The 18,295-nt window shown below is 40.4% G+C and overlaps 1 protein-coding gene across 1 annotated transcript in view; it reads left to right on the plus strand.

The window, feature by feature from the left end:
* Positions 1–18,295, plus strand: part of Ush2a (usherin) — a 681,657-nt gene that overhangs the window by 377,211 nt on the left and 286,151 nt on the right. The window contains exons 36-37 of the mRNA XM_034512972.2: positions 1,314–1,465; positions 6,242–6,404. Of these exons, the coding sequence (XP_034368863.1) occupies positions 1,314–1,465; positions 6,242–6,404 (315 nt within the window). The remainder of the gene's footprint in view (positions 1–1,313; positions 1,466–6,241; positions 6,405–18,295) is intronic.

Below are 18,295 nucleotides of genomic sequence, written 5' to 3' on the forward strand. Positions count from 1 at the left end.
TATGGCACAGTAATACCATAGTGAATGAATGTTTAAACACTGTGTTGGGGCTCTCTGTGAGCCGGCAGGAGTGGGGAATATCCATGGGGCTGTATTGTGAGCTATGGGGGTTACAAGTAGCCATGGGTGTATACTGTAAGCTATGGGGGGGGGGGGCAGGGAGCATCCCACTACTGCTGTATGATAATGGAACCCTTAAAGTGATTCCCAGAAGTCAGATTTAGGGAAGGTACTTGGAAATTAATCTCACTTGGATAACAGTTAACACAGTCAAACTTCTGTTTCCCATTGTACAATGTTTGGAGAATCAATAGTCGATAGAGTCGATAGTCAATATTTCTAGTCAATATTTTAATTGTGCTGACTTATTATTAAGATTTATTTTATGTATATGAGTAGACTGTAGCTGTCTTCAGACACACCAGAAAAGGATACTGAATCCCATTACAGATGGTTGTGAGCTACCAAGTGACTGGTGGGAATTGAACTCAGGACCTCTGGAAGAGCAGTCAATGTAACCACTAAACCATCTCGACAGCTCCAATCATAGAGACTCTTATGTTCCTCTTCATAAGGACATTTTGCTTGAGTTAGTAGAATCTTTATATTTGATGGCCATTCCAAGTTTCTCCTAGTTCAAATACATTTGTGAAAATAGGTGTGACTTTTCTAACCCAATTGTGGTGGAATCGTGAGGAGCCGAACAAGGTTTATTGCATGGCTGGTTAATGTTGGAGAGAAGGCGAGGTCAAATCACACATAGATACAGTTATAGATACAAATCCTAACTCGGGTGCTTTCCTGCTGGGTGACCTTGCATAACTTACCTCAGCTCCGTTCCCCACTTTCTTTGCTTGTAAAGGATAATGATACAACCCATCCTTTAGTCAGGCTGTGAGGAAAAGATTAACATGTGAGCATGTATCCACTTAGAACACTGACAACTAGATCCAAGTAGCATGTACTGCAGGAGCAAAGAAGGTCTCTTTATATCCAAAGCATCTACTAAGGTTATTTTTAGAACACATTTACATAGAAGCATAAGTGTGTCCACTTCCTCTTTTTTGACCTGGAACTTAATGGCACTTGATGAATGGCCTCCAACAAGATATTCCTCTAGAGTTTTGGGTTCCCTCGCTTTCTCTGTGCTAAGTACCTTACCAGTGTGGTGTCTAAAGTAAAGCATAGCTTATCCTTTGAGAAGAGGCGGCATTTAGAGGAGCTGGGTCGGTTTAGTGACTAAAGATACTTGCTTTACTAGTTACTTGCTATTATCTTGTAGCCATGCTAGAAGCTGGTTTTTGTCTTCCCAGGGGTGATCACAACATATGGGTTATATCTAGATGATGCTCTGATTCACAATTCTTCAGAACTCAGCTGCCATGCCTATGGATTTGATCCTGGGAGCTTACATACCTTCCGAGTTCAAGCATGCACGTCAAAGGGCTGTGCCCTGGGCCCATTGGTAAGTGTGTAAATTTACATTCTGGGATGTGTGAGCTGCTGGGTGACACTGGGCATCAAGGGAGAAATAGGAGCTTGTTAAGTGCAGGGGAAAAGTATTCTTTTTATTAAAGTTTATTTAAGAGTTGCTTTTAGTTCGATGTACATTTCAGGGCTGTGTGTATATCTAGGGGAAGAATGCACATATTCTTAAATAAACACTAAGTTGACTCCTTTAATAGCCATACATATAATCATGCTTGCCTTTATGATAAATGAAAGATACATATTTTTCTTCCTAATGATACTCCAATAACTACATTTATGATTTTAAATGAACATTGAAAAATGTAATTCCCACAGTATGCTTGAATTTCTGTCCAATGGGTGGGTTAATCAATTAAAAGATGGAACTTACTTCATCTCTTCGAATAAAGTATTTTTTATTTCATGAATCTGATGTAGCTTTATAAGAATGGTATTTAAATTTTTATGACTATCTGCTTTTGATGTCCACATTTCAGAAGTCTATAATGTGTATCTTTTTCGTTGACAGTTAGAAGCATGAAAAAATTATCCTTTGCTTTCCAACATCATTTTCCATCAGTTAACAGTGTGTGACCATCAAAGCCCAGCATAGCATTTTCAGTTTGAAATTAATACACTACACTTTTATGCATTTTCCTTGACTAAATGGGTTTAGCCTCCTTTTTAAGAGAAATACTTACTAGTTATAGCTATTTCTGGCAATGTTTGAGAATTCCCTATCATGTTGATACACTCTGTCCTTGTTGAATAGTACATTATTTAAATATTACCACAAGAGACAGCTCTTTAACTTAGGTTGTGCTTCCTTACTTTGGATCACACCTTCCATGCAGAGATTGGCTGCATTCTAAGAAGCTAAAGCCCCACATCTCTGAGACTGAGCCAGAGTCATTATTGTAAGGCATTTACGACTGTAAAGCAGAAATGGAAGGGGGCCAGAACTTCTTTATTCAGAGAAAGAGAGTGGGAGAAGAAAGAAAAAGAAAGAGAGAAAGAAAAAGAGAAAGCAGACAAGAAGAAGAGGTGGAGGAAGAGGAGGAAGAAGAAACAAAAAATACTCTCTATGAGCTTAAAACCTTGTACCTTTGCCCAGTGTAAACTGAATTATACTTCTGGCTGGCCCACCTCATCTACAAGATACACTAGAGACTTAAAATAAGGGGACACAGTTATTGATCTCTGTCCTGATCAGACAGCAGGCAACATTAACCTTAAAACAGAAAAGAAATGTAAAAATCACCACTGCCAGGTCCTCCTCCAGTCTAGTCTGCACGCTGCCTTGGGGCACAAAATCATCTCTTCCACTTGGCAGTTTGCTTTCTTGTACTCAGCATCTCCGCCATCTTTCTCTCTTGCAGTCAGCCTATCATTATTAATGTTTTCTACATTTTGGAGACAAAAATATGCTGCTTTTTATAAAAAAAAAAAAAAAAAAAAAACACCCTTTGCGATCTTAATAGCCTTGTTACCCACACATGCAGAAAGACACGGTTCAGCATGCCCTTAGATGAACGTGCTTCACAGTGTCAAGTGTGGCATCCTATACCCTTCACATGGGCAAATGGTTCATAAGAGGGTAAAAAAGGTATGGGTTTGGTAAACTAGGGGCTTTAAAGCTAAGTCATTCGTACATCAGTTGCATGTTCTTGCTGTATTGATACAGTAAGACTTTGATGACTCTATGTGGATGTGTTTTACCAACACAGCCTGACCGAAGGGAGCTATCTGAGGTGATTAAGATGGAATTGCTCTCTGTTCCCATTTAATTCCCCTGTGGCCTGTTCCATTATTGTCAATTTAAAGAACATATTTGACTTTTGAATGATTTCTAATATAAAAATAATATTTCAAAGGCTAAAGAGATGGCTGAGAACTTAAGAGCAGTTGCTCTAAGTCCGTGGATCGTAACCACTTTGGGGGTCAAATTACTCTTTCACAGGGGTCTTCTAAGAACATCAGAAAACCTGGATGTTTATGTTACAATGTATAATAGTAGGAGAATTGCAGTTATGAAGTAACAACAAAAAATAATGTTATGGTTATGGATCACCACAACATGAGGAATTGTATCAAAGGGTCACAGCACAAGGAAGGTCGAGAACCTCTGGCAATTGCTGCTCCTGCAGAGGACCCGAGTTGGTTCCCAACACCCATGTCAGGCTGCTCACAACTTCTTGAGACCTCAGCTTCATGGAAAGCAACATCCTCTTTTGGCCTTTGGGCTCCTGTACTCACATGCACATGCTTATACACAGAAACACATACCAACACATAAGTAAAATCAATAAAAATAAATCTTTCAACAAAAAGATTTTCCTAAAGATGTTGGAGGGCACAGGGGAAGTAGGAAGGCCTTCCATTTCAGGCTCATTCAGAAGCATACATGTTCTATGAATCCTTAGATTTCCCTAGAGTGTTTATTTTTAAAAGATGATGAAAAAGTAAGTCAATATTACTTACCTAAGAGTTTCAGGAGTGTGATAAGAATTTTATTAAGAATGGAAATTATGTTGAAATGTTTCTGTGCTTTTATGCACACTCATTCTTAAATTTATTAAAAGTTTCAAAGGAAACTTTTAGGCCAAAACTGAGCCAGCTTCTACCCTTCCAAGGGCCTTTTCCATTTTAAGGCAACATAAATATTTAAGAATAAAAAAATAAAGAAACAAACAAACAAACAAAAACCTTTCTGGTCAGAGAAAAACAGTATAGTTGTCATTTGTATGGAGTAAAATTCAGAATGTTTATCCAAACACTGAAGGAAACCTAAGAAAATGTTTATCTTGAATTAACCAGGCATTTGAAGTAAATAGTATAATTATCTGAATTTATCATTAATTATTTAATTGTTTGAGCATCATTTTGTTTGAAACTCCTTTAAGCCCCTTTCTGTACAATGATTGGAGCTGTACACATAGTTAAAGTGGGTGCGTTATTATGAAACATTAAAGGGATGAAGAGAATCTACCCAATCTAGCTTCTCATCTCTTTTGTGCATAGCTGTTTGTGGTGTGTACAGAACCCAGATGTGGTGGTGTGCACAGATGACCCAACCCCAACTCTTGGAAGACAGAGACAGGCAGATGACTAGTGTGTGCCAACAAGCAAGTCTAGCCTACTAATGAGTCCTAGGCTATGTCTGTTGTTGCCTTCTGGCCCCCACAAGTACATGTACATACACATGATTCACCTGCACATACATATAGAGACATGCAAACACAAAGAATAAGGTGAAATTTACCTGCGTATTCAATTATTTTTGAAAGGTAAAATATGGACCATTAATGCTCAGTTTAACAAGCTCTAGCCAGTGATTAAGAAACAGTAAAAAAGGCCGTGGGCCCGTTTCTACTTTGTTGCCAACAATTACATCTTCCTTTGGACACTTGGTCGTTATTGAACTATTAGTTATTGAACACTTTGTTATTGAGCCATTGCTGATCCTCGTCCTGTTTAAGACTTATTATCTCAGAGCCTTTCTTTTGAAGCAATTCATTTTCTATAATATCAGGTCAATATCTCCTCAAACTCTTATGTGATTGTTTCTCGGTGAAATTCACTATGGTACATTTATTTCTTGATGCCATTATGATGTGTCCATGCAAAATGCAGCCTCACTCCATGGGGAATCAGAGGCAGCTTATTCTGAGCTAAATGTGAATGAACATGACCCAGAAATGTGAATTCTGGTTGCTCTGAGTGACAGCTTAAACAAATAAATGATTACATAAATGTTCCATAGTTACATAACCAAAAAAACAAGTAAACAAACAAAAAACAAATTATATAAATCTGTGTTCTTAGGAAATACAGTGGCAGGAGCACGGGGTAGGTGGGCTACAGAAAAGCCAGAGACTGCTATAGATCCCAGATGTTGTCTGTGGCTTTCGGATTAGTGAAGGCCAGAAGTCTGCTCACTAAGTGCATTCCCAAGATTTCACTTGATGGTCAAGAGGTGTGAATCAGATTCAGACATGGGTGGTAAAAGACTGACTGTTCAGGGAAAAATGTTTTTAAAAGATAGCCGAAGATGATTCTGGCTCTGAATATGCAATGTCCCAACACTTCACGAACACAAAGGGTCCTACTCAGTCATCTGGGCTCTTTAACATAAATGCAACTTGTTCAGGGAACTTCAGCTGGTGCTGACATCTCTTCATACAAAACAGGAACACAGCTCAGAGCTCAGACAAAAGAGGGGGAGGGGAAGGGGAGAAGAAAAGAAGGGGGAGGGAAGGGCAGAGGGGGGAGTAGAGGGGGTGTGAGGGAAAGGAGAGAAGAGAGAAGAGGAGAGGGGAGGGGATGGGAGGAGAGGAGAGGTGGGGAGAGGGCTCCTGGTGACTCTTTCATAAGAGTCTATCCCTCCCATCAAGAAATTGGAAATTTAGGAAAACATATCAATGTGTATCTCTTTTTCTTTTACAATCACTTAAAAATCATCTTTAAGCATCTTTGAAAATAGTATATGATTATGCACAGCCATGAACACAAGCTCACTGTGAATTAATTGAAATCTTGCAGAAATCACAATCCAGTGTCTTGGTCAGGACCTGAAATTCTAAGCCTTCTCAGCAGGAGGAAGGAACACACAAGGTCTGTCAAGCCCATGACAAACCGAGGCATGCACATAGGATGCTACTGCCACAAAGAGTTTGCTTCGCTGCCAAAAGACTCTTTGAAGATACATGCTCAAACCACGGCATGCACATATTTTATTTGCAAACAAAGTAAATCCTTTTTATACTCACAGGTAGAAAATCGGACCCTAGAAACTCCTCCGGAAGGCATGGTCAATGTGCTTGTCACACCTGAGGGATCCCGGGAAGCCTACGTGAGGTGGGATGGCCCTCCTCACCCTAATGGGCACTTAACATACTCCGTCATTTTCATTGGAAGTTTCTATGCCAATCAAGGTAAATTGTGTACAATTCTTAGACCTTCAATAATATCAGAAAACCGTTTATCTGTACCCGAACATTTGCTTTTAGCCTGATTTTCATTTCTGGATTTTTTTTCTAAAAATTTGAACCTACATAGATGAGTTAGAGAGGTTGTGCTTCGTGCACACACAGTACCCAGAGCTGCAATGAGGGCCACAACCAGGGTAGGGTCCAGTAAAGTGTGTATCAGCATACTATATAGACGGTTCTTACCATCTGTACTCAGGTTGGGTTCACAGGACAAAGGCGGTTTTGTTTCTGGCATTTAAGCTACCTGTGGTCAACTAGTCCAACTGTTAAATGGAAAATTCCAGAAAGAAAGGGAAAGACTGTATATATGGTCTCTATAAATGCCTATTCTATCATATTGAAGTAATTACTCAGTTGTTTTGTTACTTCTTACCAGCCTCTGACTTTCTAACATAGAAATTAAGCATCATCATAGGTCTGGGCAGGTCGTCGTGCAGCTGGGGGCTGGCATGCTCTATGGTTTCAGTCATCTCTGGGGTACTGAGCTGGATTTCTAGCCAATGAAAGCTCCTGTGTGTCCCTTCCTTGTCTGAAACACAATCTGAGCCTAAAATATTATTTGTACAAAGGCTTCGGCCTTAACTTTCCACTTCATCCCATTTTCATAATTCTCCACTAACTTGGTAATCTGGGTGTGGCAGGTATTAAATTGAATAAGGGGTTGGACCATTGTTGTTTCTTGAAAATACCATCAAATTCTCCATTTCAATATATTGGGTTCTGTTAGCATGACTGATGTAAGCACAGCGCACCAGAGAAGCACTACCGGCTGTGTCTTACTAGGAAACTTAATTAGTATTTTTAGTAACTGTTTTCTTTATCACGTTCTCCAAAGAAGTCATAGTAATTTTATAGGAGATGCTTTAAATATTTGTTTTCAAATATTTAACTAATAACAAAGAGACATGCTCTGGTAAGAAGAAAAGAGTACCCTCCAGAACATCATTTGTTTGTGTCTGCGGTTTGTCTACTTGTAAGACTTAATTGCATCCCCAAAATGTATAAACACAACAGGGAAAGAGAAGGGAACCTTTCAGGAGGATGCTCCTCAAGTTCCAGAGTGTGTCTGCAAGCAAATAAGCAAATGCACACTGAGTGGACTCTGAGTCAAGGCTTGGCTGATCCCCTCAAAGATTGGCGTGCCCCTTTTTTATGCAATCAGGGCTTTGATGTATTCTGCTGTGAAGCACTCGTAAGATTATGAGGTGAAGGAGCGATGATCGATTTGAAAAAAAGAAGCAACATTTAGGCCGGACCCATGACAGCCCAGCTCTTTCTAACGGAGGCCGCTGGGTGAATAATGCAAGGGCCATGTTCCCCTCCTGTTTAATCTTGCATTGTTTTTGCAGAGAACATTTCTGCTTGCCTTCTAAGTCCTGTCATCTCCGGTTGTCATCCCGTCCCTCAAACCATCAAAACGGTATTAAATGTTGCAAAGCTGGGCAGCGAGAGAACTTTCAAAAGTCAGAATCCATTTGCTAAGCAGCCCTTGTAGAAAATGTATTCTGTCCTCGGCAGAATTTTCCTTCACGTCTTTCCACTGAGAAGTTTACTGATTTCTCCCAGTGGAATGTGCTGGAATTTATCGGTTCATGGTTGGCAGTCACAGATTAAGGTAAATGTCGATCCGTAATGACCCTCTACATGTTAGCATTTCAGTAAAGCTGGGCTTTTATGTCAAAGATATCGGAGAGGGAGCTATTACACATGACAGGGGTGATCAAGGGACTCCAGACCAAGGCAAGCATTATTAAATATTGACTAGTTCCGTGATTTATGTAGAGCTGGAGGAAAAAAGTGACTTTTTAACCATTATATATTCTTCAGCAACGAAAACCAGCCATTTATCTCCTGCCGGTAGTGAAGGACAGAGTGCCTGCATATTTTAGTGGCGGGAAAACCTAGTCTTATAAATGAGATGAACTCTTCTGTGATAACATTTCAGCTTGTTAATTGCCAAAAGCAAAACAGACAAATTGGAAGCAATTACAAGACTTGACTTAGAGAGTCCTGTGGTGTGCTTTCGACTTGGCATCGGAGGGGCAGGGTGGGGAATGGAGGAGCATCTTGGAGTCAGACCTTTTGTTGATTCACTGGAAGTCAAGTACAAGGATTTGGACATCTTGTCCTGTTGGCTGTCGGCAGCCAGGTGGCATTTACACTGAGGATAGGGAGGTCTGTGCGGCTCCTTAAGAAGGGAATTAAACATTAATTCATCAAAGTTATAAAAGGGATCATCTGCTTCCTAGAGTTATACAAGACTTGCTGAATTGTCAGATGGCTAATTGGTTATTTCCTTGACATGATGGACAGCTCTGATGGCTGCTGAAGAGTCAGTGGTCAGGATTCCCAAGACAGGAGGACCAAGTGCCTGTACCTGAGCCATTCTTTCTCAAGCTAGGGCAGCCCACTCTGTCTGCACACATCTACCCAGGATCCTTGTTCCAAGTGGCAACTCCAGCAGTGAGCCAAAAACTTTACAAAGTCAGGGCCATGGTTTGTAACAACTTAGGCAACATATCAGAAGGTTCTCTTTTCCTAAAAAAAAAAAATATCCTTTTATCAGATGTTATTTTCCTGTGAGTGTAAATTTAAAAGACAAAAATGAAAGGCAGCCAAAACTTCCAATCTGTTCTTGCATCTCAGAGGAAACAGAAGTGCTTAGTCTCTTATATCATCCACCTGTCTGTTGTCTATCTGTCTGTCTGTCTGTCTGTCTACCTAGCCATCCATGCTTCTGTATATATATGTATATATATACATATATATGTGCATATATATATTCCTCCATTATATGATTAAGCTATTCTCTCCACACATACAACTTCCTTCTCACACAAATGATACCAAACTGTGTGCTTATTTCTGGCATATTATTTATTTTGTAGATGCTTCTTCCTTATAATCCTTTAGACAATGATGTTCCAAGTCCATGGAGACCGTCTGGCGCTGTTTTTATGAAGGTGACGCTGTGTTGCCAACAGAGACATTTACACATTTGTGATATTGGATTTTTGAATCAATAATAGGACAGCACTTCCTACTGGCCCCTCTGTCTCTCATTTTCTTCAATAGACATGTACATCTTCAGCCTTTATTTTCCCATATTTTGTTACTAAGTATAGGTATATGTATCTATAAATCATAGCACATGCATTTAGATGTTAATGTTACTAAGTAAATTTAAAAAGCTACTTTTAAGAAAATTACCTGCAGCCTTCATGCTCAGATCAGTATAATCAGAACCCTGTGCTGTCCCAATGTGAATTCATATCTGTCTGGTAATGAACATTCATCCACTGACTACACAGAACTGCAGGTTCTGTTGCAAGCATTTGGCAAGCATTGTTGCAAACATTGTTGCAGGTCATTGTTCCTAAAGCACAGAGTATCAATTTGTGGAAAAGATGTGATTGGTTAGACTTACCACTAGTTTTTAACTATGTCTATAACACAAAACACCAAAATTTGGACCTGGAGGATGCCTGCAAATCAGTGAGGTAAGAGGAGTACACCAGCCAAGCTACTCTCAAGCATTGGAGGCAAGAACCCAGGCGCTGGAAAGAAAAATAGAACAGAATTAGTCAGATGTGGGAGAAAGCCATGTTTTAATGGCCTTAACTCTGAAAACACAGAGAGAAAAGGACAGAGAACCTCAAAGAATTGCAAATTGAGTAAAGCGCTTCTTCCATGCTAGGGAACGAAAGATCTGGTATCCCACCATTTACAGGAAGATTTAGTACTTAGTTCTTGGAATGACACCTGCTTTGCCTCATCCATCCTGTCCCATTTTCCTGGGGTGAGCAGGTGCTGTTCACTGGTCTGCAGTTAATACTCTCAAAAGTAAGTCCCTCACCTGGCTTAGGTGAGCCACAAACTCACTGTGATCAGTGTTTGCGATTTGGTGCTGTTGTAGTGTTTACTTTGTATGTATCCATTAACAATTTTAATTCTAGGTAACAGGTTTATAATAGCTTCATACATATTTAATTTGCACTATTTTTTAAATAAGGAGAATGTGTGAATTCAATCAAAACTGCAGTAAATTACAAGTAACAGAACCTTGGCTCACATGAAACTGGCTTCAAAATTAGAAGTGACTATTTAGCCACATACATGAAAATACTCTGTGCCAAGAGTTTGGGTGGATGCTATCAATATTGCAGTTTCCAAACATTTTCAACTCAAATATTATAAACCTATCCAGTTTTCAAGATAGGAAATAGAGAGGAACTTCATAAAGACATTTTTTTTTCTCCGACGCCAGCCCTCTGCCACCACCCAGCTTTCTGTGCGTCCTCAGAGCGAGCCTATTTTTAGTAGACAACGCTGTGTCTTAGCCACACATCCTGTTCTTTTCCAGAGCAGTGATTGTGGAGTCTTCTGTGAATTGTTTAGCTCTTCATTATCCGTCCTTTGAATGGCCTGGGAAATGATCCTCAGCGCTTGATGACCTGACAGATTGTTTTGTGTCTGAGATGTTCTAATTGCTGAGTCCTTTGTGCACGGCAGCTCAGGATTCATCTTCAAATACTCCTTTCTTCAAATCCCCTATTTGGTGTTGTAGCGCAGAATAAAGACACGAATTTGAGAAAGAGGCTGTGGGTTATTGAGAAAGTAGAAAGAGTCTTGCAGCATCTCCAAGGGAAATGTCTTTAGTGTAAATGTGGTAAACCTGGTAGTGTTGTAACCTTGACTTTGGTTTCTAGAAGTTCCACTCCAGACTAGAGACAGGTAGAACACATGAATTTTATGTATTGCCCCCCACCCCCGGACACCTCCAACAGGAGGGGATCTCTCCAAAGAACAAAGGCAAGAAGCAGTCTGAGACCAGGAAATGTCAGGGAAAGAGAAGGAAAGGTTGAGGATGAAATTAGCATTAACTGTGTGTTTCCCTTGCTCAGAAGAACCGACAGCCACCATACAAAAACAAACAGAAAATAGTAATTTAAAAGGCATTATCTCTGTATGATTATATTTAAGAATGGCTTATAGTCCCATTTTTCCCTTTTTTTATGAACTTAGATTTTTAATTTTCTGCAATAGGCACCTCTTGTCTTTGCAGGGAATTACATAGAAACCTGGTGAGAACACATATTTTCTAATGGAGAATAATTCGGAATCAACACAGTGTCTCAGACTCAGATAGGACAGGTGACACAGCCCTAAGATAGGTGTCCAGAGGGCCGCAAGGAGAGCCTGGGGTAGATTTCAGTTTCCAGGGGTCTCTTACAGGATTAAACATTCTTTGTCTTTTATGATTTACTGCAAATCTTTCTCTAATGGTTGTAAACAAAAACAAAAACAAAAACAAATTACATGCATGCTGATAAGAATGTTTAGAGGAGGGATGAGCCTTGTGTCCCTGGAGTCGGGATGGCATGGGGAATACTGAACTGTGGGAGGGTCTGGCTATTTGGAATGCTTTGATGTTGACTGAGGAACAAGGTTTTCTCAGCCTACAGAGCCCCTGCAAGGTGGAGCTGCCTTTCATATTAATGGAATTTGCCTCCAGCAGAAGACAAAGGAGGGGCACATGAAGGAGCTGTTCTCTCCTCTCCTGGGCTCCAGTCAGCTACAGGAAACAGAAGTGCCTGTGTGGTCCACACCCCTTCAAATGCTCCTGCCTTGGTGACTTACTCTGCAGAGGAGTTGCCAGTCACCTGGAGGGGCCTGTGTAGTCACATGCTACAGATCTCAACAAATATGAAAAGAGCTTAGGAAATGCAGAGTGCGGGTCAAGGTTACCCAGAGAGTTATGGGGATTTTGCACATGCTCTCCCCCTTCCCATACCCACTCTCCCTCTCTCCCCACACCAATAAACTGTGTTTTGTTCTTTAAATTACAAAGCAAAAGGAGATACAGGAGCATTTGTTTTCTCGGGAAGGTAAAAGAAAATAACGATGCCTGGAAATTCCTTCTTCAGAGTTGCAAGGAGACTGCCGGAAGGCTGGGGCAGTTTGGAAAGGAACTGCTTTGTTTTATCGTCCCTGGGGCCTGTTTTTCATTGTGGAGGGAGCTGTGTATTTTCCAAGTCCTGCTGGCAAGTCATGCAGTATATCTGACACACTGCCCCCAGGGAGGGACTGCAGTGGGGGAATTGTTCCCGGGATGCAGGATAGCTTGTAACTCGGAATCCCGTTGGAGAAGTTTGTAGTTGTGTGTCAGTCAGTGGGAAGATGAAAGAGGCCGCTTCTTTTCAAGCAATTTGAATTCATTTCCCTGTAATGAGTTGGAGGGAAGGGCAGTCAGACTGAGCTCAACTGAGATGCTGTGGAGTGAATTTTCCAGGGTGGAAGGAACGGGAACTGAGGAGTGCTTTCTCTGCCTGGCAGCCCGCTGCTACCATTACTACCAAATATTGACCTGGCTTCTTGTCAATCTGTCTTTTAGGGCTGTTTGTCCTGACGCCAGGGTCTATATTTTGAGAATATAAGTTCCAATAGTATACATCCCAACCCCAGGTTTTACAGTAAAAGTCTAAGGTATGACCCCTAACACCCAAGAAAAGAATGGGGCAGCCATGATAGTCCCTCATGCCACTTCCCATCAAGGGCTGACAAATGACAGGTGCAACTATATATCCATTTATGGGAGACAAGTGTGACTGTATAGTTCCTTACAGAGATAGAGATGAAAGTAAATGAGGCTGTGGTAGGGGATCCAGTAACGTGTAGACACCAGGACAACAGGCCCGAACTTTTTTTCTTTGCCATTTTAGATGCTTTTATATTGTCATGGGAGATATTATAAATGTAGTTGCATACCCACTATTAATTTGGGAAACATGATTTCATGCAAAGACAGAAGAGGAAGAAAAGGAAAGGTTACAGCTATTACAGCCTTTTTGATACCTTTCTGGAAATAAATGTAAATGTGAAAATGAAAGTTGTTTAAAGGGACATTCGTCTGGCTTAGAAATAATTGTGTGTTGTTTGCAAGAAATAAGATCTATGTCGTTTTAAATTTTTGGTTAGAGAATGTATATTTAGAGCATATATTGACATTTCTGATTCTACATCACGCCGTGGCCAATAAAGCTATTGAAGTGTATTATTGGGACAGAGCCTTCCACAAGAGTGGAGTTAAGCATTAATTTATCAAACTTGTTTTAGAATTCATCTCTCCTCAACCCTCATACAGCAACGTATTGGATTTGTGTCTGATATCTAATTGGCTGTTTTCCTGACATAATGAATGAGCGGGCCTGAGCCATGGTGTCTATTGAGGCAACAACATAGCGATGGTTTATGCAAATAGACACCACGGACCACACCCAGAGTCACAGAACTCAGCCCACAGATACCCCAGAGGGTGAGCAGGCCAGGGTCAAGTTCTCACATGGAACTGCATGACATCGACATGGAGAGCATGCTCGCTCTAACTCCTTCCACAGATGCTCAGGTGAATCAGCACACCCAACAAAACACCTATGCCTTTGGCATAGTTGAAAAACTAAAATTTCTCTTTCTGTTAAGAAGGGGAAAAGACTTAAAGCATAGAGCAAGCCTCAGACCTTCTTTGGGAGGTTTCCTGTCTGTCAGTCAGCCAAGAAGCAGATGTGCTTGAAGCTGTGCCGGCCCCACCACTCATCTCTTTGGAATGGGTCCACTTATTTTCCTATGGCACGTGCTCAGCACCTGTTGAATAAAAGAGCCACATGGGTGTCTGGTTATAGAGATGTGAGGAACACAAGCATTACTGTGAAGTCTAACAATCTGAATTTTGTAATGAGGCATTCTTCAGTAAATAACTGCCATACATAAAGGCTGCCTAGGAATTGATTTCAGAATGAAGTTTCCCTACTTACACAGGGAAAGAGAAAAACTGTACCTGGCACCTTTATCGGGGTTTTATGACACATTCCTCTTAGGGCAGGCAATCCCTTCTCTCATTTCCACATGCACACACCTATGTCATACACATGTACTATGACACACCAGAACATATTAACTAAACCTTTGCTGAAGGTTAGATTCTTGAGTATTTCTGAATATTTCCTTGTGACTTCCAGCTTTTAAATTTTTTTCTAAATTACAGATTCTGGAATTTTTAGATAATTTATTGATTTTCATTGGCATAATGCTTTCAGGAAGAGTCACATCAATTCAGATGCCTTCTGACCATGTGCAGATATGCCCATCAAGCTGTAACTGTGCTAACTTGTTAGGGAAAATAAGAGATCGCCTTAGTTTTCTTTTTTATTTTCGAAGCCTTAAAACTTGATCTGATATTCAAGGCAGCTTAAGTCTTATTGCTAAGGCTTAATAGTCATTCTAACATTATGTATTTTACCCAACTTATTTCTGTATTCTTATGAGATCTGAAATGGTGCTCTAGGTTTGGCTAGTTAAATATTTGCTTATTGTGCGAAACATATTCTCCATATAGAGACGGAGCATATATATTCCTGGACCTGACTAAGCACATAAGAGACTGAACTTCACAGCTACACTGCTTCTGTTTTCTGAGATGCTTGTTTTCTCCCTATACCTGTCTGACAGATCACCCATGTGCTCAATTTATTTGCTGGTTCTCACAACGAAAACCTTTTCAATACTTTTGCATTTTTAAGTAAAGTTCTACCTCACCCTCCAGCTCATTATGCGTTGTAATTGAAGATCTTGGTTCTCATGTGCATACTCTCCTGACTGCATGTCAGATTAACTTGAACAAAATACCACAGGTTTGTTTAATGGCTTCTCGCCCTAATAAATTTATTGTCGAGGAATTAAAATCTGTAGATGTGTCTCACCTGCTGAAATGTATCATCATTCCATTCATTTAAGTACTTTATATCTTCCAGTAAAGTTTTGTAATTTCCTACATAAAGAAGTCATATTTCTCATTGGGGTTTTGTTCACATAATTTTACTTTTTTTGTGTGGTTGCGTTCACTTATTTTTATTATCGTGTTAACAGAACCATTGGTGTCACGGTGGTTTTTAGAAGCATGCCATTCTTATCACCAGCCTCTTTGCATGTTCAGAAATCTCTGGGTTAACCATTTTTCCACCTTTTTGAAGACAGAAAATGTGCTTTAAAAGTGCACTCTGGGTGACTTCATTATGTGACACCAGCTGGATGCCACCCTAACACGGAGTGAATAGTCATTTGAATAAAAACATCTCTAGCTCCAGTCTTTACTGCAGATATAACCCACACAATTTTCATATACCCCAAACAAAAAATCTGCTCAATGATTTGTTCATGGTGATTAATTTCAGATTATTAAAATAAATCCAGCATGAGAAGATTACAATTCATATCTACTTGTGTAGACTGAGACCACTAGAATTTTACTTTCCTAATTGTTTTAAAAACAAACGGTCAGATGGGCACATAAAAATATTTGTAAAAGTATGTCCCTGGTATTCTGTGTCATAAAAATCAAGTTGGGGCTACATAGGGTGAAGTAGAGGATGGGGGCAATGAGATAGAGAATGTCCCTGAATGTCCATGGGTTATACATTATAATGGATAATTGAAAGATCAAGATTGTACCAATGCATGTGTATCACTAAGAAAGCATATAGTATCACATCTGCAGAACAGCAAGCATCAGTTACAAAGTTACCAATAGCTTACACAGCAGCAAATGGATACGAGAAGTACAGGACAAAAGGCGACAAAATAGTAACAAGATAACAAGGTGTGTCTTCAGATTGTAGCTATTTTAGCTTCTTTTTCTAGTTCCTGATAAGCTTCATGAGGGCAATAACACACACACACCACACGCACACATGCACATTCATGGGCATGCATTTATGTATGCACAGGCTTATGTATATGTGCAGATACACACATATGTGCATGTACATTTAGGATCCAAAGGGAACCTCAGTTACCATTTCTCCAGTGATATACACTTGCTTTTTTGAGAAACAGGGTCTCTCGCTGGCTGCCTATCAAGTGCAGGCATCTGCTAGCTTTGGTATGAGCCACCATTTTTGGCTTTTTAATTTTTTTTTTTTTTACCTTTCCTTACTGTATGTGTATAATTGTGTGGGTGCCTGGGTGCCATGGTTCACATGTGGAGATTGAACTCAAGTCTTCAAGACAGAAAGCCTTTACCCTTTGACTCGTCTTGCTACCCCCTGCCTGGTTTTGTTTACATGAGTTTGGGGATCAAATACAGGACTTTGTGCTTGCAAAAACTTTACCCAATGAATTATTTACTAGCCTGTAATATGCTGCTGAATTTGGCATTCCACAGTGGTAAAAACAGGGGCTATCTGAGTGGAAAAGAGGAGAAAATAGAAGGGGAAGAGAGAGAAAAGAGAGGAGGAGAGGGGAGGGGAGGGGGGGAGGGGAGGGGAGGGGAGGGGAGGGGAGGGGAGGGGAGGAGAGGAGAGGAGAGGAGAGGAGAGGAGAGGAGAGGAGAGGAGAGGAGAGGAGAGGAGAGGAGAGGAGAGGAGAGGAGAGGAGAGGAGAGGAGAGGAGAGGAGAGGAGAGAGCCAATCAGTAACATTTTTTATAGCAAATTTGCTGAAAGATTTTAGCTATGAAACCTTAAAACCCAAGAACTTAGGAGCCAGAGGCCATTACTCATCGTAGTAGGGGTGTTTTAGAACCACTCAAAATTCCTCTTCATTATCATCTTGTGATTAAGTGAATCCCCTAAAGTCTCCCTTTCACTTTCCCCAATAACTGATTCCTTATTGAAAAAAAAAAAAAAAAAAAAAAAAAGACCTTTAAATGCAAAGGGTTGAACAGTGTCTTTAAGTCTTGGAAAAAATGCTTCAGTCCTATTTTGAGTGAGTGTGTGCAGGCAGATCTCAGAGCACATATGTAAAGTGTTTCTTTTTAATTCCCAAGACGCAATGGTATTCTATAAGTCAAATACTTGCTCCGAATCACGCGAAACACTACCTCTCCCAAATATCCTCTTTATCCCAGGAAAGCCCTCAATTTAGCTGCCGTCTACCAAGTTTTAAATGAACTAATGAACGTTTACGTTAAATGAAAAAAAAAAATGTCAGATGCGTCTGGTGCCCTGCACTGCCAGCTTTCCTCTTCCATCTCAGCTGCCTTATGAATCACGTAAATAAGCACAACAAACATTTACTGACCGCTTCACTAACACGGTGGGCCTGCCAGTCCATCAGCCTGATGACAGTCTGAAGTTGGCCTAGGAAAGCTGAAAGTACACCATCTGTCACCCCTGCCTTCCATCAAGTTTAGAGTGGCATATCTTCCCTGGCGTGGTGGCCAAGGGTAGTGGCTTATAGAACTTTAATGTGACTTCTTTTGGCTAGCTCAGCATTCTCGAAAAAAACAAATAGACTTTTCAGTCCGTGATTGAAAGGGTTAAATAGCTCCAATTCATTACTGCTCACAAAAGGATTTATTTTGTTCTCATAAATCAGTTTTATTCCGCATTTTTATTTTTCCCCTGGGTGAGCAACTCCAATTGAAATCAATACAGGTGCAAGTGACACAATCAATCTCGATATTTGACTATGGATTAGAGATTCCCCAGGTCTGCTTTTCAGTCATTTCCTTTCTGATCATCTCCCTGGAGAATTGCATATTCTTATTGGCATCTGTGAGTTATGGATGTGTTTAAAAAGCAGATAATTGTTGTCATCATCATAATCACCACTGTATACCAGCAAAGGAAGCCCCCAAATGAGCAGAGACAGAAAGATACGGACTCTGAATATCTCGCTGCCTCAATAAACTGAGGAGATCTCTCAATAGTTTTCGTCAAGTGAAGTCAAGTTTCAAAATAAGTTCTTTTTAACAAAAGCCTAGTCATTTGCAGACACAAGCTGCATTCTTAGGGCCCTGTGAAGCAAGTGCACAAACCTGTCCAACGGTAGAGGTACTGT

This window comes from Arvicanthis niloticus, chromosome 10 (assembly GCF_011762505.2).
Source record: "Arvicanthis niloticus isolate mArvNil1 chromosome 10, mArvNil1.pat.X, whole genome shotgun sequence".
Taxonomy (NCBI): domain Eukaryota; kingdom Metazoa; phylum Chordata; class Mammalia; order Rodentia; family Muridae; genus Arvicanthis; species Arvicanthis niloticus.